General features: G+C 44.8%; 1 protein-coding gene across 1 annotated transcript in view; it reads left to right on the top strand.

Moving 5' to 3' along the window:
- LTK (leukocyte receptor tyrosine kinase) overlaps window positions 1–13575 on the top strand; it is an 86682-nt gene extending 73107 nt beyond the window's left edge. The window contains exons 24-29 of the mRNA XM_063118458.1: window positions 2027–2124; window positions 5588–5680; window positions 6637–6738; window positions 9902–10036; window positions 10643–10733; window positions 11597–13575. Of these exons, the coding sequence (XP_062974528.1) occupies window positions 2027–2124; window positions 5588–5680; window positions 6637–6738; window positions 9902–10036; window positions 10643–10733; window positions 11597–12352 (1275 nt within the window). The 3' untranslated portion in view covers window positions 12353–13575. The remainder of the gene's footprint in view (window positions 1–2026; window positions 2125–5587; window positions 5681–6636; window positions 6739–9901; window positions 10037–10642; window positions 10734–11596) is intronic.
- The last annotated feature ends 550 nt before the right edge of the window (window positions 13576–14125 follow it).

Consider the following 14125-nt stretch of genomic DNA (forward strand, 5'->3'; position numbering starts at 1 on the left):
TCCTGAGGGGTCATCTTGTCCAACCTCCATCCCATAACAATGTCATTTTGTAGGAAATAGCCATGGGTTGGGTTCAGAGACGCACGAGCAGAACTCCCCTCCCACTACAGGGCTGACCTGGTCCCTACACGCCCTCCAGAAGCTGCTCCTGCAGGTTGAGGGGACTCCATGCGAAGGGAGGCAACGGGGATGAGCGAAGTCCAGGCCTCACGTGAATGGTGGCTTCGCAGTTTTTGTGCAGTGTTTGCCCCATTCTAAAAGGTTGAAAGGCTTCACCTATGGCTCAGTTAGTGGCCTTTCTACTCATGCAAGGCATCCTTACATCCAAGCCAGGATTTTTGTTGTTGTTGTTAAAGAAGAAAAAGCAGCATGATTCACAATGGTGTAATACACCCATTTGAAACCCCTGGAGTGCTAAATGCATAGCTAAAGGCACAGGGCAAGAACCTTTCCGCTCCGTCAATTTCTGAGACTTCACTCAGTGTAGTGGTAATTCTCCTCTCCCCACCCCGCCATACCCAGCAGTGGGAGCACACTGAAGCAGAAGGGCTTTCCTGGTGATACACCAAGGAATTCCCCCCACAGGGAAAGATGCAGCTAAGCGGAATCCATTGGCTCCCCTTTGAGAAGCTGGATTCCTTTGGGCTGACATCTTATGCTGGTTCTGCAGTGCTGTGGGCAAGAGCGAACCAGCCTGCTAATGTGGCCACCCACCCCTGTTCTTTATTTGCCCCTGTGAGCAAGCTGAAGAGCCAACGTGAACTTCAGAGGGGTCTTTCTGTCTATAGACTTTGCATGTTTGGGTGTACTAATGCTTTAATCATCTATAATGCTGCTGGCACGCCCTTGATGAAAAGGCGTGTTTTATAGCATTCCATAGCCACTTAGCAGTCCAGGAAACCAGCTGCCTTCTCTCTTTTTGGGCTCCAAACACAGTGGTTCAGAACCTCAGTAAACCTTCTGGGTTCCCCTTTGCCTTTCCCTGGACAGTCTGCCATTTGGTGGTTTGCCAGCTTTTGTGCATATTTTGCCCGATTCTAAAAGGTTGAAATGCCCCCCTGAAGGGCTTAATTACTGGCAGAAAGCGCTTGAAGCTAAAATACGGGCTGGTATTTTTTTCACTTGTCCTTTTTCCTGTGGTCTCGCCCACCACTGGAATCTGGAGAACTAATCCAAAATGGATTTCAGCCCTGCCCACCCTGCCCAAAAGCTGTCTTTATTTTCATACAGCTCAGTTACTGACAGAAGAGATTTTTTGAATTGACTTGTTTTTACACCTTTTGCAGGACTGGATTGATGATGTGTCTGGGTTTTTGTTTTTACTTAATTCAGAGTTGGAATTGACAGATGTCCTGTTGCTTTCATGTCCTGTATAACCCCATTTTTAATTTAAGGGAGAATGCGGCAGCCACCTCAAGCAGCAGGTCCTGGGCACAAGTAGGGGGTGGCAAGTAGTCAATATTTAACAGGCGGTATTCAGCACTCCCCATGCTGGCAGGACCCACCACTAGCACAACAGGAAGCTAGCAGATCTTGCCATAAACAGAAATGAGCGAAATGCTTGTTTCCCAAATGGGGCAGAAGTCAACAGAGCTTGTTTGTTATGCTTGCTAGTTTGCTTGCGTGCTGATTTGTTTATTTAAAGTATTTTTATACTGCTTTTCTGTAACAACCATCAAGGCGGTGTACAACAACGTAAATGTTAAAATGAGCAATACCGCCTTCATTATAAAATGAAAGATGACAATAAAGGCCACTGAAAACATTTTAAATGGCCAAATTACAAAGATGCATGTTGGCACCTTTTCTAATAAAAGAGAGGGGTGATGGATCCTAACTCCCAGGGGAGCGCATTCCACAGTTTGGGAGCAATACAGGAGAAAACCTTCTCACGGCCACTCCTGCAGCTTCAAATAACAGGACAGGTTCATACAAGACAAGTGGTCCCTTCAGCATGCGTTGTATGTTTTCCTTTCACTCCAAACTTCTCTATTTCACCTTCTTTGTTTTCCTTTTTCTCATGCAGAATCAACCATCCACTTTGACAATGCAGGACCTGCTAAATATAGCCAGAGACATTGCTTGTGGTTGCAAATATTTAGAGGAGAACCACTTTATCCACAGGTAAGAGAGGGTCCTCCACGTAATGATCTTCATGTTGTTTTCCTTGGTTTATTCCCCAAGGAATCCCAGATGTCTTCTTCAGTACACTGGCCCTAAATGGGCTTACGTCTCCAAAGACGGTTGGGGTTGTATCATCTGCCAGAGAAATGTGTTTCTGACTTGATTTTGAGAGAACTGTGGGAGTCTGTGACTTAAGTGCTCTTTCTGAGATCAGCTTTAAAATCATCCCATATGTATTAGGAAGAACCATGAATTCCAGGAAACCCTGAAGACAGTCCCCACCATCTCCAGTTAAAAGGTTCAGTTAGTAGGTGCTGGGAAAGAACTCTGCTGGGGACCCTGGAGACAGTCACTGCTAGTCAGAGCAGACAATGCTGGGCTACGAGATCAATTTGACTCAGTATAAGGCAGCATATTGTATTGATATAAAACATCTGATTTGATAATGCCTTCTTTGATCAACTCTACCAACTCTGTGAGGTTCTCTCCTTTGCCCACTAGATGGTAGTGTTACATCGTAGGATTAAGATAATGTACTTCTCCGCCTTGTTTTCCCTTTAGCAGATGAATGTGTGTGTGTGTGTGTGTGTGTAGGTATTGATATATATTAGCATCTCTAACAAGGTTTGAGAACATTAAGAAGAGTCATGCTGGGTCAGATGAAAGGCCTATCTAGTCCAGCATTCTGTTCACACAATAGCCAACCAGCTGCCTGTGAGAAGTCCTATAAGCAGCACATGAGTGCAGCAGCACACGTGCGCACACTCACACTCATGTTCAATAGCAACTGGAATACAGAGCACATGGCCTCTGATACTGGAGGGAACATACAGCCATCATGACTAGTAGCCATTGATAGCCTTGTCCTCCATGAATTTATCCAATCCTCTTTTAGAGCCATCCAAATTGGTGGCCATCACTACCTCTTGTGGAAGAGGATTCCATAGTTTAACTATGCGCTGTGTGAGGAAGTCCTTCCTTTAAGCTGTCCTGAATTTCCCACCAATCACCTTCATGGGATGACCACGGATTCTATTTTTATGAGAGAAAGAGAAAGCAAAATGTTCTCCCTGTCCACTTTCTCTACATTGTGCATCATTTTGAGTTAATGTGGGGTAGGAAAGGGGAATCCAGATTCAGTCCAGGCCCTTGTCCTCACCACCACCTAACCGATGTGCCATCAGTCAGGACCAACGTGAAGTGAAGTGACTTTGGAAGGAGTGTCCTTTTCTTGCTTCCAACCTCTCTCTCTCTCTCTCTCTCAATCTCCGTGTGCCATTCAAAACCGAGCACTGATCGAGGGTAGATGAGTTTCTTTCTTGCAATTCTGCATACAATCCAAGGCTGGTCCTGGTCACAGTGCAGCTCAGCTGCTGGGGAAGGGAAACTGTTAGAGTGGCTCAGGCAAGGGAACAGACCCTTTTTTTATTGCCCACCTGCTCAGATATTTAAAAAAACTGGGCCACCTCATCAGAAATTGGCCAGTGGCAAACCCAACCTGCATTAAACATTTCAGATGCTAAACCACATCCGAAAGGAAGTTTGTGTCAGAGGGGTGCCCCCACCACCACCCTGCAGTCGCAATTCCTGTCTACAGATTATTTGTACGTCTGTCTTCAAATATTTACAGACACTTTCCCTTGTGATGAAATAAGTACAAATTAACGTCAGGGCTCAAATGATGGCAGAAAAGATAAGACATGCTATTGATTAACTCCACAAGCCCCACCTCTGACCCCCACCAGTCAGTGGAGACCGGTGGCTCCGACGTCAGTGGGGTGGTGAATCCGCTCCGGGTTTCAGTCGGAATTCTAAAGAAGCGATCTCAGGTGTGCCTTGGAGGGCTCCTTTAGAGTTCCGACCGGTTCTGACTGAAACCTGGACCAGATTCACTGCCCCACGGACATTGAGGCCACCAGTCTCCACTGCCACTACTTGTAGCTCTCCTAAAAACAGTAACTACTGGGGTAATCTCACCCTGCTCCTGCAATTCATGCAATGACAGGATTATTAATTAAAGTAGTAAATGTGTACATATGCAATCCACTCAGCTGGAGTATTCTGACTCTTTTAAAATACACATTTCTTAGTGGGGTTACTGAGAAGTGTGACCCTTTTTATTTTGCCTGCCTATGAATGTCGTGTAATCAAAGAGACTGCTTATTTCTACAGCAATGGAAGCCGGCTGAATGAAAGCGATCAGCACAGCCAGTTTGCAAGTCTTACAAGCAACAGTTGATTATCTTGCCCTTTGTAATTGCTATATTGCATGTAAATGAATTAGATTTTTTTAAAAAAGAAAAGGTTTTCACATCTTGCCTCGAGGTGTGCTGCTCCTCCAAACTTATGGCTAAGCATATTAACAGCTTCCTCAGCATATCTGATCCCTTTATGCTGACTTCAGTGCTAAACTCATTTTTTCATGTAGTCATCAACTGGTTGCATCCTGTTCATTTGCATATGCAATCAATAAAGGCGATCCTTATTTTATTTATTTCATTTCATTTCATTTCATTTCTATACCGCCTAATAGCCGAAGCTCTCTGGGCAGTTCACAAAAATGAAAACCATTCAAAGTATAAAACAACAGTATAAAACCATGATATAAAATACAATATAAAAGCACAACCAGGATAAAATCAGCAGCAGTGCAGAAATACAAATTTAAAATACAAATTTTAAACAGCAAAGTTAAAATTAATTTATAAACTGTTAAAATACTGATAGAATAAAAAGGCGTCTAGAAGAATATAGTGTAGGTGCCAGGCGAACCTCCTTAGGGAGCTCATTCCACAACCAGGATGCCACAGCAAAGAAGGCCCTCCTCCTGGTAGCCACCTGCCTCACTTCCTTTGGCAGGGGCTCACGGAGAAGGACCCCTGAGGATGACCTTAGGGTCCAGGCAGGTACATACGGGAGGAGGCATGCTTCACTCAGTTCCTCCTCCTTATGCAGTAGGGACTGGGAAATGGACAACACCCCTTTAAAGCTTTTAGTAGTGGTCCGCTTGACACCCACCCTCAGTGTCATGGGAACCACTTCCCTGCAGTGTGATCTGGTTTTGCTGTAGGATGTATGTGAATGCCACAAACTCATGGGTGGTGCAAATTGCAGGAGTCTTTATCACTCCCATCGTCACCTGATTGGGAGTGTTCAGAACACAGGACTCTTGATATTCTGCTCTGGTTCTATGAAGGTGCAGCATTCCAAAATAAAGAAGCAGCTGTTGCATTCTGTGGCACTCTTTGACAGTCTCCAAAGTTACAGCACAGAGTCTATTAATGGTAAATGGCATTTGAATGAGAAAGTGTAAATCACTTGATAACAGTACAGCAGGGCCTATCCTTGCAGAAATAACCCATTTATGTAATGCTTGGAGGATTGCTTGAAGTGCGTTTTTATTGTGCCCACTTGAGATTCAAAACGACTGGTTTCCACCTTATGCATGTCTGCTTTTTTAAAGAGATATTGCTGCAAGAAACTGCCTTCTAACCTGCACTGGACCTGGACGAGTGGCCAAAATTGGTGACTTTGGAATGGCTCGAGATATCTACAGGTAAGATATGAAAGCAGCAGATGAGGGGCCTGAATGAAATTTCATCCCATTAATGGGATGCCCAAAATGAATTTGATTGATTGATCTGCTTATCTGAAAACATAAAATTAGGAAAGCAACCATGTGACCTTTTCTTTGTTTTCCTCCTTCCCCCAATACATCTTATCTCCCTCACAGTAGTAACAGCGGTACCTAAAGGTACCTTCCCCTGTAGTTTGGTCTCACAGGCATTTCAGCTGCAGACTATGGAGAAGAGCTGGCCCTATCATTAGGTAAAATGAGACAATTGCCTCAAGCAGCAAGCGCAGAGAAGCAGGAGCAAGGTCTTGGAGGGATTCTTTGCCACGTGGCCTGCCCTGTATCCCCTAAGCTAGCTTATTTTCAGGTGTGGTGGAGGATGCTGTCCCATTGTCAGTGTTGAAGAAAAATCCAACTGCCCCTCAAGTTGACTTTTGTACGTGGAATGGGAGGGGGCACCTCTTGTTCTTCACCTCAGGCAGCAAAATGTCTTGGGCTGGCCCTGCATGAAAGATTGGAAGGCAGGCATTGCACAATGGTAGAGCAGCATGCATCTTCCAGACAGCAGGAAAAACTTCCTGACTGTTAGAGCAGTACAACAATGGAACCAGTTACCTAGGGAGGTTGTGGGCTGTCCCACACTAGAGGCATTCAAGAGGCAGCTGGACAGCCATCTGTCAGGGATGCTTTAGGGTGGATTCCTGCATTGAGCAGGGGGTTGGACTTGATGGCCTTATATCTATGATTCTATGAAAATGGCTTTATGTTGATGGTAATGAAGGAGAAGTATGTTCCTGGTTTTAGGAACAGACACTCAAACCTGTTTGGATTTATTGCATTTGCAGTAAAAATATATATGCTGGGACGTAGGAAAAGCAGGGCCTTCTACTTTCATACAGGCCTCTTTTTGTAGGCCTTAATTCTTCTCTTTCTTCCAGGGCAAGCTACTATCGCAAAGGTGGAAGAGCCATGCTTCCAGTGAAGTGGATGCCCCCAGAAGCTTTCCTAGAAGGAATCTTCACCTCCAAGACTGACACCTGGTAAATGCCTTTAACAGCACTCTCCTCTGTGTGACTACTCAGAAGTAAGTCCCATTGGGTGCAATGAGGCTTACTTCCAAGTAACTGTGTATAGGATTTGCAGCTTAAGTCACAAGGGTTATTTTTTATAATTCAGTTTTAAAATTGTAACTTAAATGCCTTTTCTTTTGAGTGCTCATGTGCATATATTTTAGTCAAAAAAAATTTTTTAAAAGCATTTGAGTGCAAAATTTTAAAAATCAATGGAATGGAAACAAGCATGCTGCTAAAAAAGCACTGACCGGAAAGGTAAGAATGAAGGTGTGCTGAGGTGAAGAGGCAATAGGCCTCAACTGGCTAAAATGGTGCTGCAGACGTCAAAACTACACCTCTTCAAGGTGCTGAGTTGCTGTTTTATGGAAAAGTCATTTTGCGATTTCCTTAGAGAAACGGCAGCAGCACAGAAAAAACACATGAGTACGACAATTTGAAAATGTTGTCATATAGATAGCAAGGACAAATAGTAGAAATTCCAGAGTAAAGACCTTGTGCGCGAGCCCCCCTCCCACCCCTTCCCACCAGGGCTGGGCAAAGCTGGTAATAGGCCCGGGCCAGATCGGAAATGTAGGCCCCATTTCAAACTGCTCATTAAGTATTTTTAATCAGTTCTAAATACATATGAACTAGAATGATTTATTAAAAAGGTGATGGCAAGCACTTTTATTCAAGATCTATATAAGATATCACTTCTTCACATTCAGAAATGCTTTACGTGCTTTTCTTTGGGAAAATTCATCATCAACAGAAAAATCAAGCAACAATCAAGCTGCAATAGGACAGCTGTCCTCATTGCCCCACAAGCTTCAGCCCCTATATTCACCAGGTAAAAGAGACACCCAATATGTTGGTTGCCTTTAACCAACCAGGAGAGGGTAAAGGGAAATATGAACGCTATTGATAGCGCAGAAAGATGAACAAGATGTAGGATTTTATGATTTAAAAGCAAACAAATTAAAGTTTATTTAAAACAAGAGACGTTATATCATAGAACCAGTCACTCAGTTCTCAGTCTTACCCTGCCTACTCTAATTCCCACTAACTAGTTGTAGCCTCATCATTTCTTAAGGACCTATCTCCCAAATCTGATCTCTGTCTCATATCTAACTAACTGCTCTCTGTCTCCTCACACACACACACAAGCCCCTCCCACCTCTCACTCACTTTCTGCCATATAACTTACCTGGGTTCTATTTAACACAACAAGCACATATTTATTTATTTAAAACATTTGTATCTCACCCTCTATCACTAGGATCTCAGGGTGGCGTACAGATAAAATCATAAAATATAAAACAAATTTTTGTCTGTCTCTTCTGCCAAAACGCTTGTTCATGCGCTGGTTATTTCACGGTTGGACTACTGCAACCTTCTTCTCTCTGGCCTTCCTTCTTCTCACATCAGTCCGCTGGTTTCTGTTCACCACTCTGCCGCAAAGATCATCTTCTTGGCTCGCCGCTCCGACCATGTTACTCCGCTTCTGAAATCTCTTCATTGGCTTCCAATTCACTACAGAATCCAATATAAACTTCTCCTGTTAACCTTCAAAGCTTTTCACGGTCTAGCTCCTTCCTATCTCTCCTCTCTCATCTCACACTATTGCCCCGCTCGTGCTCTTCGCTCCTCTGATGCCATGTTTCTCGCCTGCCCAAGGGCCTCTACTTCCCTTGCTCGGCTTCGTCCATTCTCTTCTGCTGTCCCTTACGCCTGGAACGCTCTTCCAGAACATTTGAGAACTACAAGTTCAACCGCAGCTTTTAAAGCTCAACTAAAAACTTTTCTTTTTCCTAAAGCTTTTAAAACTTGATGTTGTGCAGACTTCTACTGTTACTTTCTACTGTTAGTTTTACCCTACCCTGTACCTGTTTGCATTCTCTTCCCCTCCTTATTGTTTTACTATGATTTTATTAGATTGTAAGCCTATGCGGCAGGGTCTTGCTATTTACTGTTTTACTCTGTACAGCACCATGTACACTGATGGTGCTATATAAATAAATAATAATAATAATAATAACTTTGCCCAGGGGGACTCAGAGTAGGCCTCCTCAAAATCATAGGCCCATGCCAACTGGCCCCGCTCCCCCCCCCCTCTGCCCAGCCCTGCTTCCCACGGAATGCAGCATGGCTCTCTGGGGTGAAAAGAGTGCTTATGGCTTCTGTGGAATTGCTGTTGGAATGATGGTGTGTGTTGTTCCTCTGTTACCTAAGGGGAGGATCATAGCTCAGTGGTGGAGCACAAACTTTGCATGCCAAAGTTCCCAGGTTCAGTCCTTGGCATCTCCAGAGAGGGCTAGAAAAGATCTCTCTGTCTGAAAACCTGCCAATAGTGCAGACAATACTGACCTAGATAGTCCAATGGTCAGACAATCAGAGGCAGCTTCCTATGCATTTTAAAGCTGGTCCAATGAAATTCAAAATGCTGCCAGCCTTAGTAGAAGTGCCAGGTTGTTGCTGAGGAAACTGCATTTCATCAGCTGTCTTTCCATGTACTCTTGAGTTGGAATTTCAGATGAGAATTTCAGCAGCACTTTGCAATGGTTCGAACCTAAGAAGAGCTGTATGGATCAGGCCAAAGGTCTGTCTCATCCCGTATTCTGTTCCCATAGTGGCCAAGCCTTTGTGAAGCCCACAGCAGAATAGGAGTGCAGTAGTGCCATTCCAGCAACTAATATTGCGAGACCCACTTCTTCCGATACTGATAAGCCATTATGACTAGTAACCATCAATAGCCTTATGCTCCATAAATTTGTCTATTCCCCTTTTAAAGCAGTCTAGGCTGGCAGCCACCACCACATCTAGAAGGAGCTAAGACCATAGTTTAACTACGTGCTGTGAGAAGAGGTACTATTTCTTTTTGTCTGACCTGAATCTCCCACTATTCAGCTATCATTGGATGATCTCAGGTTCCCAAATTGCCTGGCCCAAAGCATGCCCTTAAGAGTGTGCTGCCAGCATATTTCTGTTTCTCTGAATTTCATTGACCTGGGACAGTGGAGATCAGACCAGCCAAGGCAGTGGCCACAAAAGCAAAGGAACGGGCAACATACTGCCATGTGCTCTGCAGGCAGAAGGCTGCTAAGGTACGGAGCAAAGGGTAATGGGGTTGTGTTCACTGGTTCTCTCCTAGGTCTTTTGGAGTGCTGCTTTGGGAGATCTTCTCCTTGGGCTATATGCCTTACCCTTGCAAAACCAACCAGGAAGTGCTAGAGTTTGTCACCAGTGGGGGGCGAATGGATCCACCAAAAAACTGCCCAGGACCTGTGTGAGTATAGCTTCATTCTTAACAAAAAAGAAAGAAAAGAAAGAAAAGAAAATATTTACAGTGATTACACAGTCTACATCGAGGATAAAATACACGCAGACTTCAAAGAGCCCACGGAGATAGCAAAATCCCTGGCAACTGATAAATGTTGCATTTACCACCTACACACTTTGCAGAAATTGCAGATTGTACGAATTTGCGTCAGTTTGCAGTGCAGGGCATGGGGGCGGGGGAATTCAGCTTCGTATTTTCCTTAATAGCATTCCTCTTTCACTGGCAGGGTATCTTATTGGTGCTGTAATGCAGATGCTCTCACAGTTTTTGGCATCTCTCATTTTTAAATTCCAGTCTAAAATCTGGCCACTTGCCCACCAACTGGGAAATTGCCAGAGGGCCTCCATAATTTCTCACTCTTTGACCCAAAGACATATCCACTAAGGAACTGATTTTGGCAAGAATCCTTACCCTGCTGGATGCATCTTGGTTAAAGTCAGTGTTTTGAAGCTCAGAAGCCAGCTCTTTGAGAGAAGGAGGAAATGTGACTAGGTAATTTCCCCCTCTCATCTTTCTAATGCTAAGCATTCTTTTAAAAATTCTTCTCCCAAGTTATCGGATCATGACACAGTGTTGGCAGCACAGTCCTGAGTACCGACCCAACTTCACCACCATTCTGGAAAGAATCAAATATTGCACTCAGGTAAGTGTTCTTCTTATGCAATATGGCTGCCTTTAATCTGGTGTAGTGGTAGGCACCCAAGGGATCCTCTTGTCACACTAGTCCTCATGTGCACCATGGCATTTCAGGCTTCCCCTGCCTGTATGAAGCTGGTTTACACTGGGGCCATACTATTGGTCCATCTAGCCCACTGATGGTCGCGAACTGTACCAGGAGCCTTTACCCTCCTTCCTAATGCAGTCTCTTGCACCCCTGAGAAGATTCTTCTGAAGGGCCAATGACCTCAGAGCCAGCAGCAAGCCCCCTCCATCCCCCCAGCAGGGGCCTCTTGGCAAGCGTCCCCTGGATTTGCTTCTCTTCCTTGCCATTGCCACTTGCTGGTTCAGCTGCCTCTTGCTCAGGCCCAGACAACATTGGGAGTGAGGAGGAAGAGCAGCAGATGCCACGGTCTACTTGCTCACCGGCTCTCTGCCTAGCAAGCAAGCTAGTGGTAGCAATGATGAGAAAGAGGAGGAGGAGGAGCGAGGGCAGCCGGTGACAATGGCAGCAGGAAGGGGGACTTGCTGAGGGACCAGAGCTATTGAGGGTGTCTTGTCAAAGGGTCTTCAAATACCTGGAGCCGGCACTGAATGATGTTTCAGATCAGCCATTCAGTGGCACAAGTTGCTGTAGCAAGAAGGAAAGAGATGGTTCTCTCCACCCCTGAGGAAATGGCAGGTAAGGAAAGGGTTAAGCAGTCACACATACACCATCATTTCTCCAGTCTCCATTTTTTCCAAATTGAAAAAAGGGTCATGCAGCCGTCAGTAATGTCTACTAGGCACGCGTGAGAAAGTGTTAACTGTTCATACTTGAGAAATCCAACATACTTACTTGTCTTTCAGGATCCTGATGTGATCAATACAGAACTGCCCATTGAATGCACCCCAACACCAGAGGATGAAGGAAGCACTGTGTTGCATCCCAATAGTTCCACTGGGATGGGTCCTTTGCTAGGGAACCCTCCCATTACACCTCCCATGAACCCCAGTGCACCAGAAGGCCATAACTCAGGGAACAAATATGGACAATGTCCTCAAGAGCTGCTAGTGGAGAACCTTGGCAACTGGATCACCAGAGGGCCGAACACGCCTTGCTTCAGTGAATCCAGCAGCGAGGCGTGGGCCCAGCCAAAACTGGATTCCACCAGCCAGCCAGCACCCAAGTTGAAAAATAAAACCAAAAACCTTTGGAACCCAACGTATGGGTCCTGGGTCCTGGAGAGCATTTGCCAGCCCAGTTCCAAACTCCACCCGACGCAAGAGCGAGAAGATTCAGGGTTTGACGGAAACTGCAGTTCCTCCCCGAGTTCTCGGGCATCACCGTCATCTCCAGGCCAAAGCCATTCTCCTCACATTGACATTGGTGGGATTGAACTAGTGAAGCTACAGAATTTCCCCTGTGGCAACGTGAACTATGCTTATGATGATCTGTGCTACGAAACAGGCCAGGCGTTCCCTCTGGCAGCCGAGCCGGCTACAGTCTTGAGGAGCGCCAGCCTGCACAGAAGTGGCAAGCTTTCCTCGAAGCCAGAGCAAACCTCAAGAGAGAGAGACTCTGGCCTCTCCTTGTCGGATGACCTGAGCGTTACACCTGTATAACAAGGAATGCTCTGCCTGGGTCAGGCCTTCGCTCTGGGAGTGAGTATGTCTGCAAGAGCAATCAAAATGGCATTTGTGGTTGTCTTCCTCCCTCCCTCCGTGCTCTAGAAACAGATGGGTTTGTGTTGTCTTGCTCTGGCCTCCAGCAGTGTGAATGCCCAATGAAGTTCTTCAAAATGGTAAAAGTGGCTCCAACCTGTTAAGCCAAGGCCAGGGGTTACAGGACGCAATGATGCCCTTGTTACAATGATTCTGGGTTTAATATCCGTAGAGATGGTCACACCCAATCATCGTTAGTGAAAAGTTGTCTCAATTCTTAAATAGGATAGGTTAGAAATGGCAAAACTCTGATCTACCCACATAGGCCAGAGTGGCCTGTAAACTGTTGTACTTTCCATCTGATTCAACAGTCATGCTGGTGCACTGAGTAAGAAATCAAATCAACTGGGTTTGTATTGGACACAATAGACAAAAAGTATAGTAACAACAAGAGAGACTAGTGTATTCATGATAAAAAGGAGCCGAAGTTAAAGAGGCCACAGACAAATATTTGGGTCCTTCAGCAAGAGCATTAAACACTCAGAACCCTGCCCCACCCCCAAAAGATTTAAAGGAGCAAGTTGAGTTGATAACATCCTTTTCATTACTGAAAGCTGCACCACAGCCCAATTTAATTCCCAATGCCTGGCCCTGGAGGTCTCAGGAGTTACCTGTCAGTGTCTATAATGAGCTGGACGTTTTCTTTCAATGAACTTACCCGGAACTGTTTTTAAAAGCACTCTTGAGTTCAACAATAATCATTCACACTTCGGTAAGAATACTTTTTGGAAACTGAAAATTTAGGGTGCAATTTTTATATGTATATAACATGAAAGTTATTCTAATGTGAAATGTGACAAAGGCCATTGCTCGGTGCAAGGTCAAATTTTTAAGGAGTTACCCTGATTTAATAAGTCGAGACTGGTATTTGTTTTGGTCTCGTTATCAAATAGCTACTAACCATGGGTTATGATACGTACTTGCTATTGGCAAGACAAGCTGGGGCATGAAAAGATATTTTGAATCCATGTTGATCTAAATAGATACCTCCAGTATCAGAGGCAGTAATGCTATTTACACCAGTTTCTGGGGAACATGGGTGGGAGGGTGCTGTTGCACCTGTGGTCAGCTTTGTGGTCCCTTGTCAACAGCTGGTTGGCCACTGTGTGAACAGAATGCTGGACTAAATGTTATTATTATTATTAATGTTATTATTATTATTATTATCCTTGATCTGATCCAGCATGGCCCTGATGAAGAGCTCCTTAAAATATAGAATACTTTCAGACGGAAGGCTCCTAGCGCTACCAGTCAAAAGACTTTGTGCAGCTATTTCATCTTTCTCTTTCTCTTTTTTCTTTTTTGGAAAGTAAAAAAGTTGGAAGAAGTGGTGGGAAAACATGGGAGGGTTAAAATTGGAAGATGCCATCATCTGAATAACATTTCATGAATAAAGGCAGGGACATTGGATAATAAAAGCTTTATCTGGAAGTACCCTTGGATCGTTATGGAAAGCCCCGTTATTGCACAAGTCTCTGCAGGGATACTACCCCCTCTGCCCCCCCCCCCAATTTTACAAAAGGAAAAAAAAACCCAGCCTGGGTGACCATCATTGTAGGCGAGTATCACCCATTTCAGAGCTCTGGAGTGGCTTTGGAGTGGCTTGTATGTTCATGTGTCTCACACATTTGAAGAGAATGTAGTGTTTTGCCAAATGCAGAATGCCCTTGGCCC

The sequence above is a fragment of the Elgaria multicarinata genome, chromosome 2, assembly GCF_023053635.1.
Source record: "Elgaria multicarinata webbii isolate HBS135686 ecotype San Diego chromosome 2, rElgMul1.1.pri, whole genome shotgun sequence".
NCBI classification, from domain to species: Eukaryota; Metazoa; Chordata; class Lepidosauria; order Squamata; family Anguidae; genus Elgaria; species Elgaria multicarinata.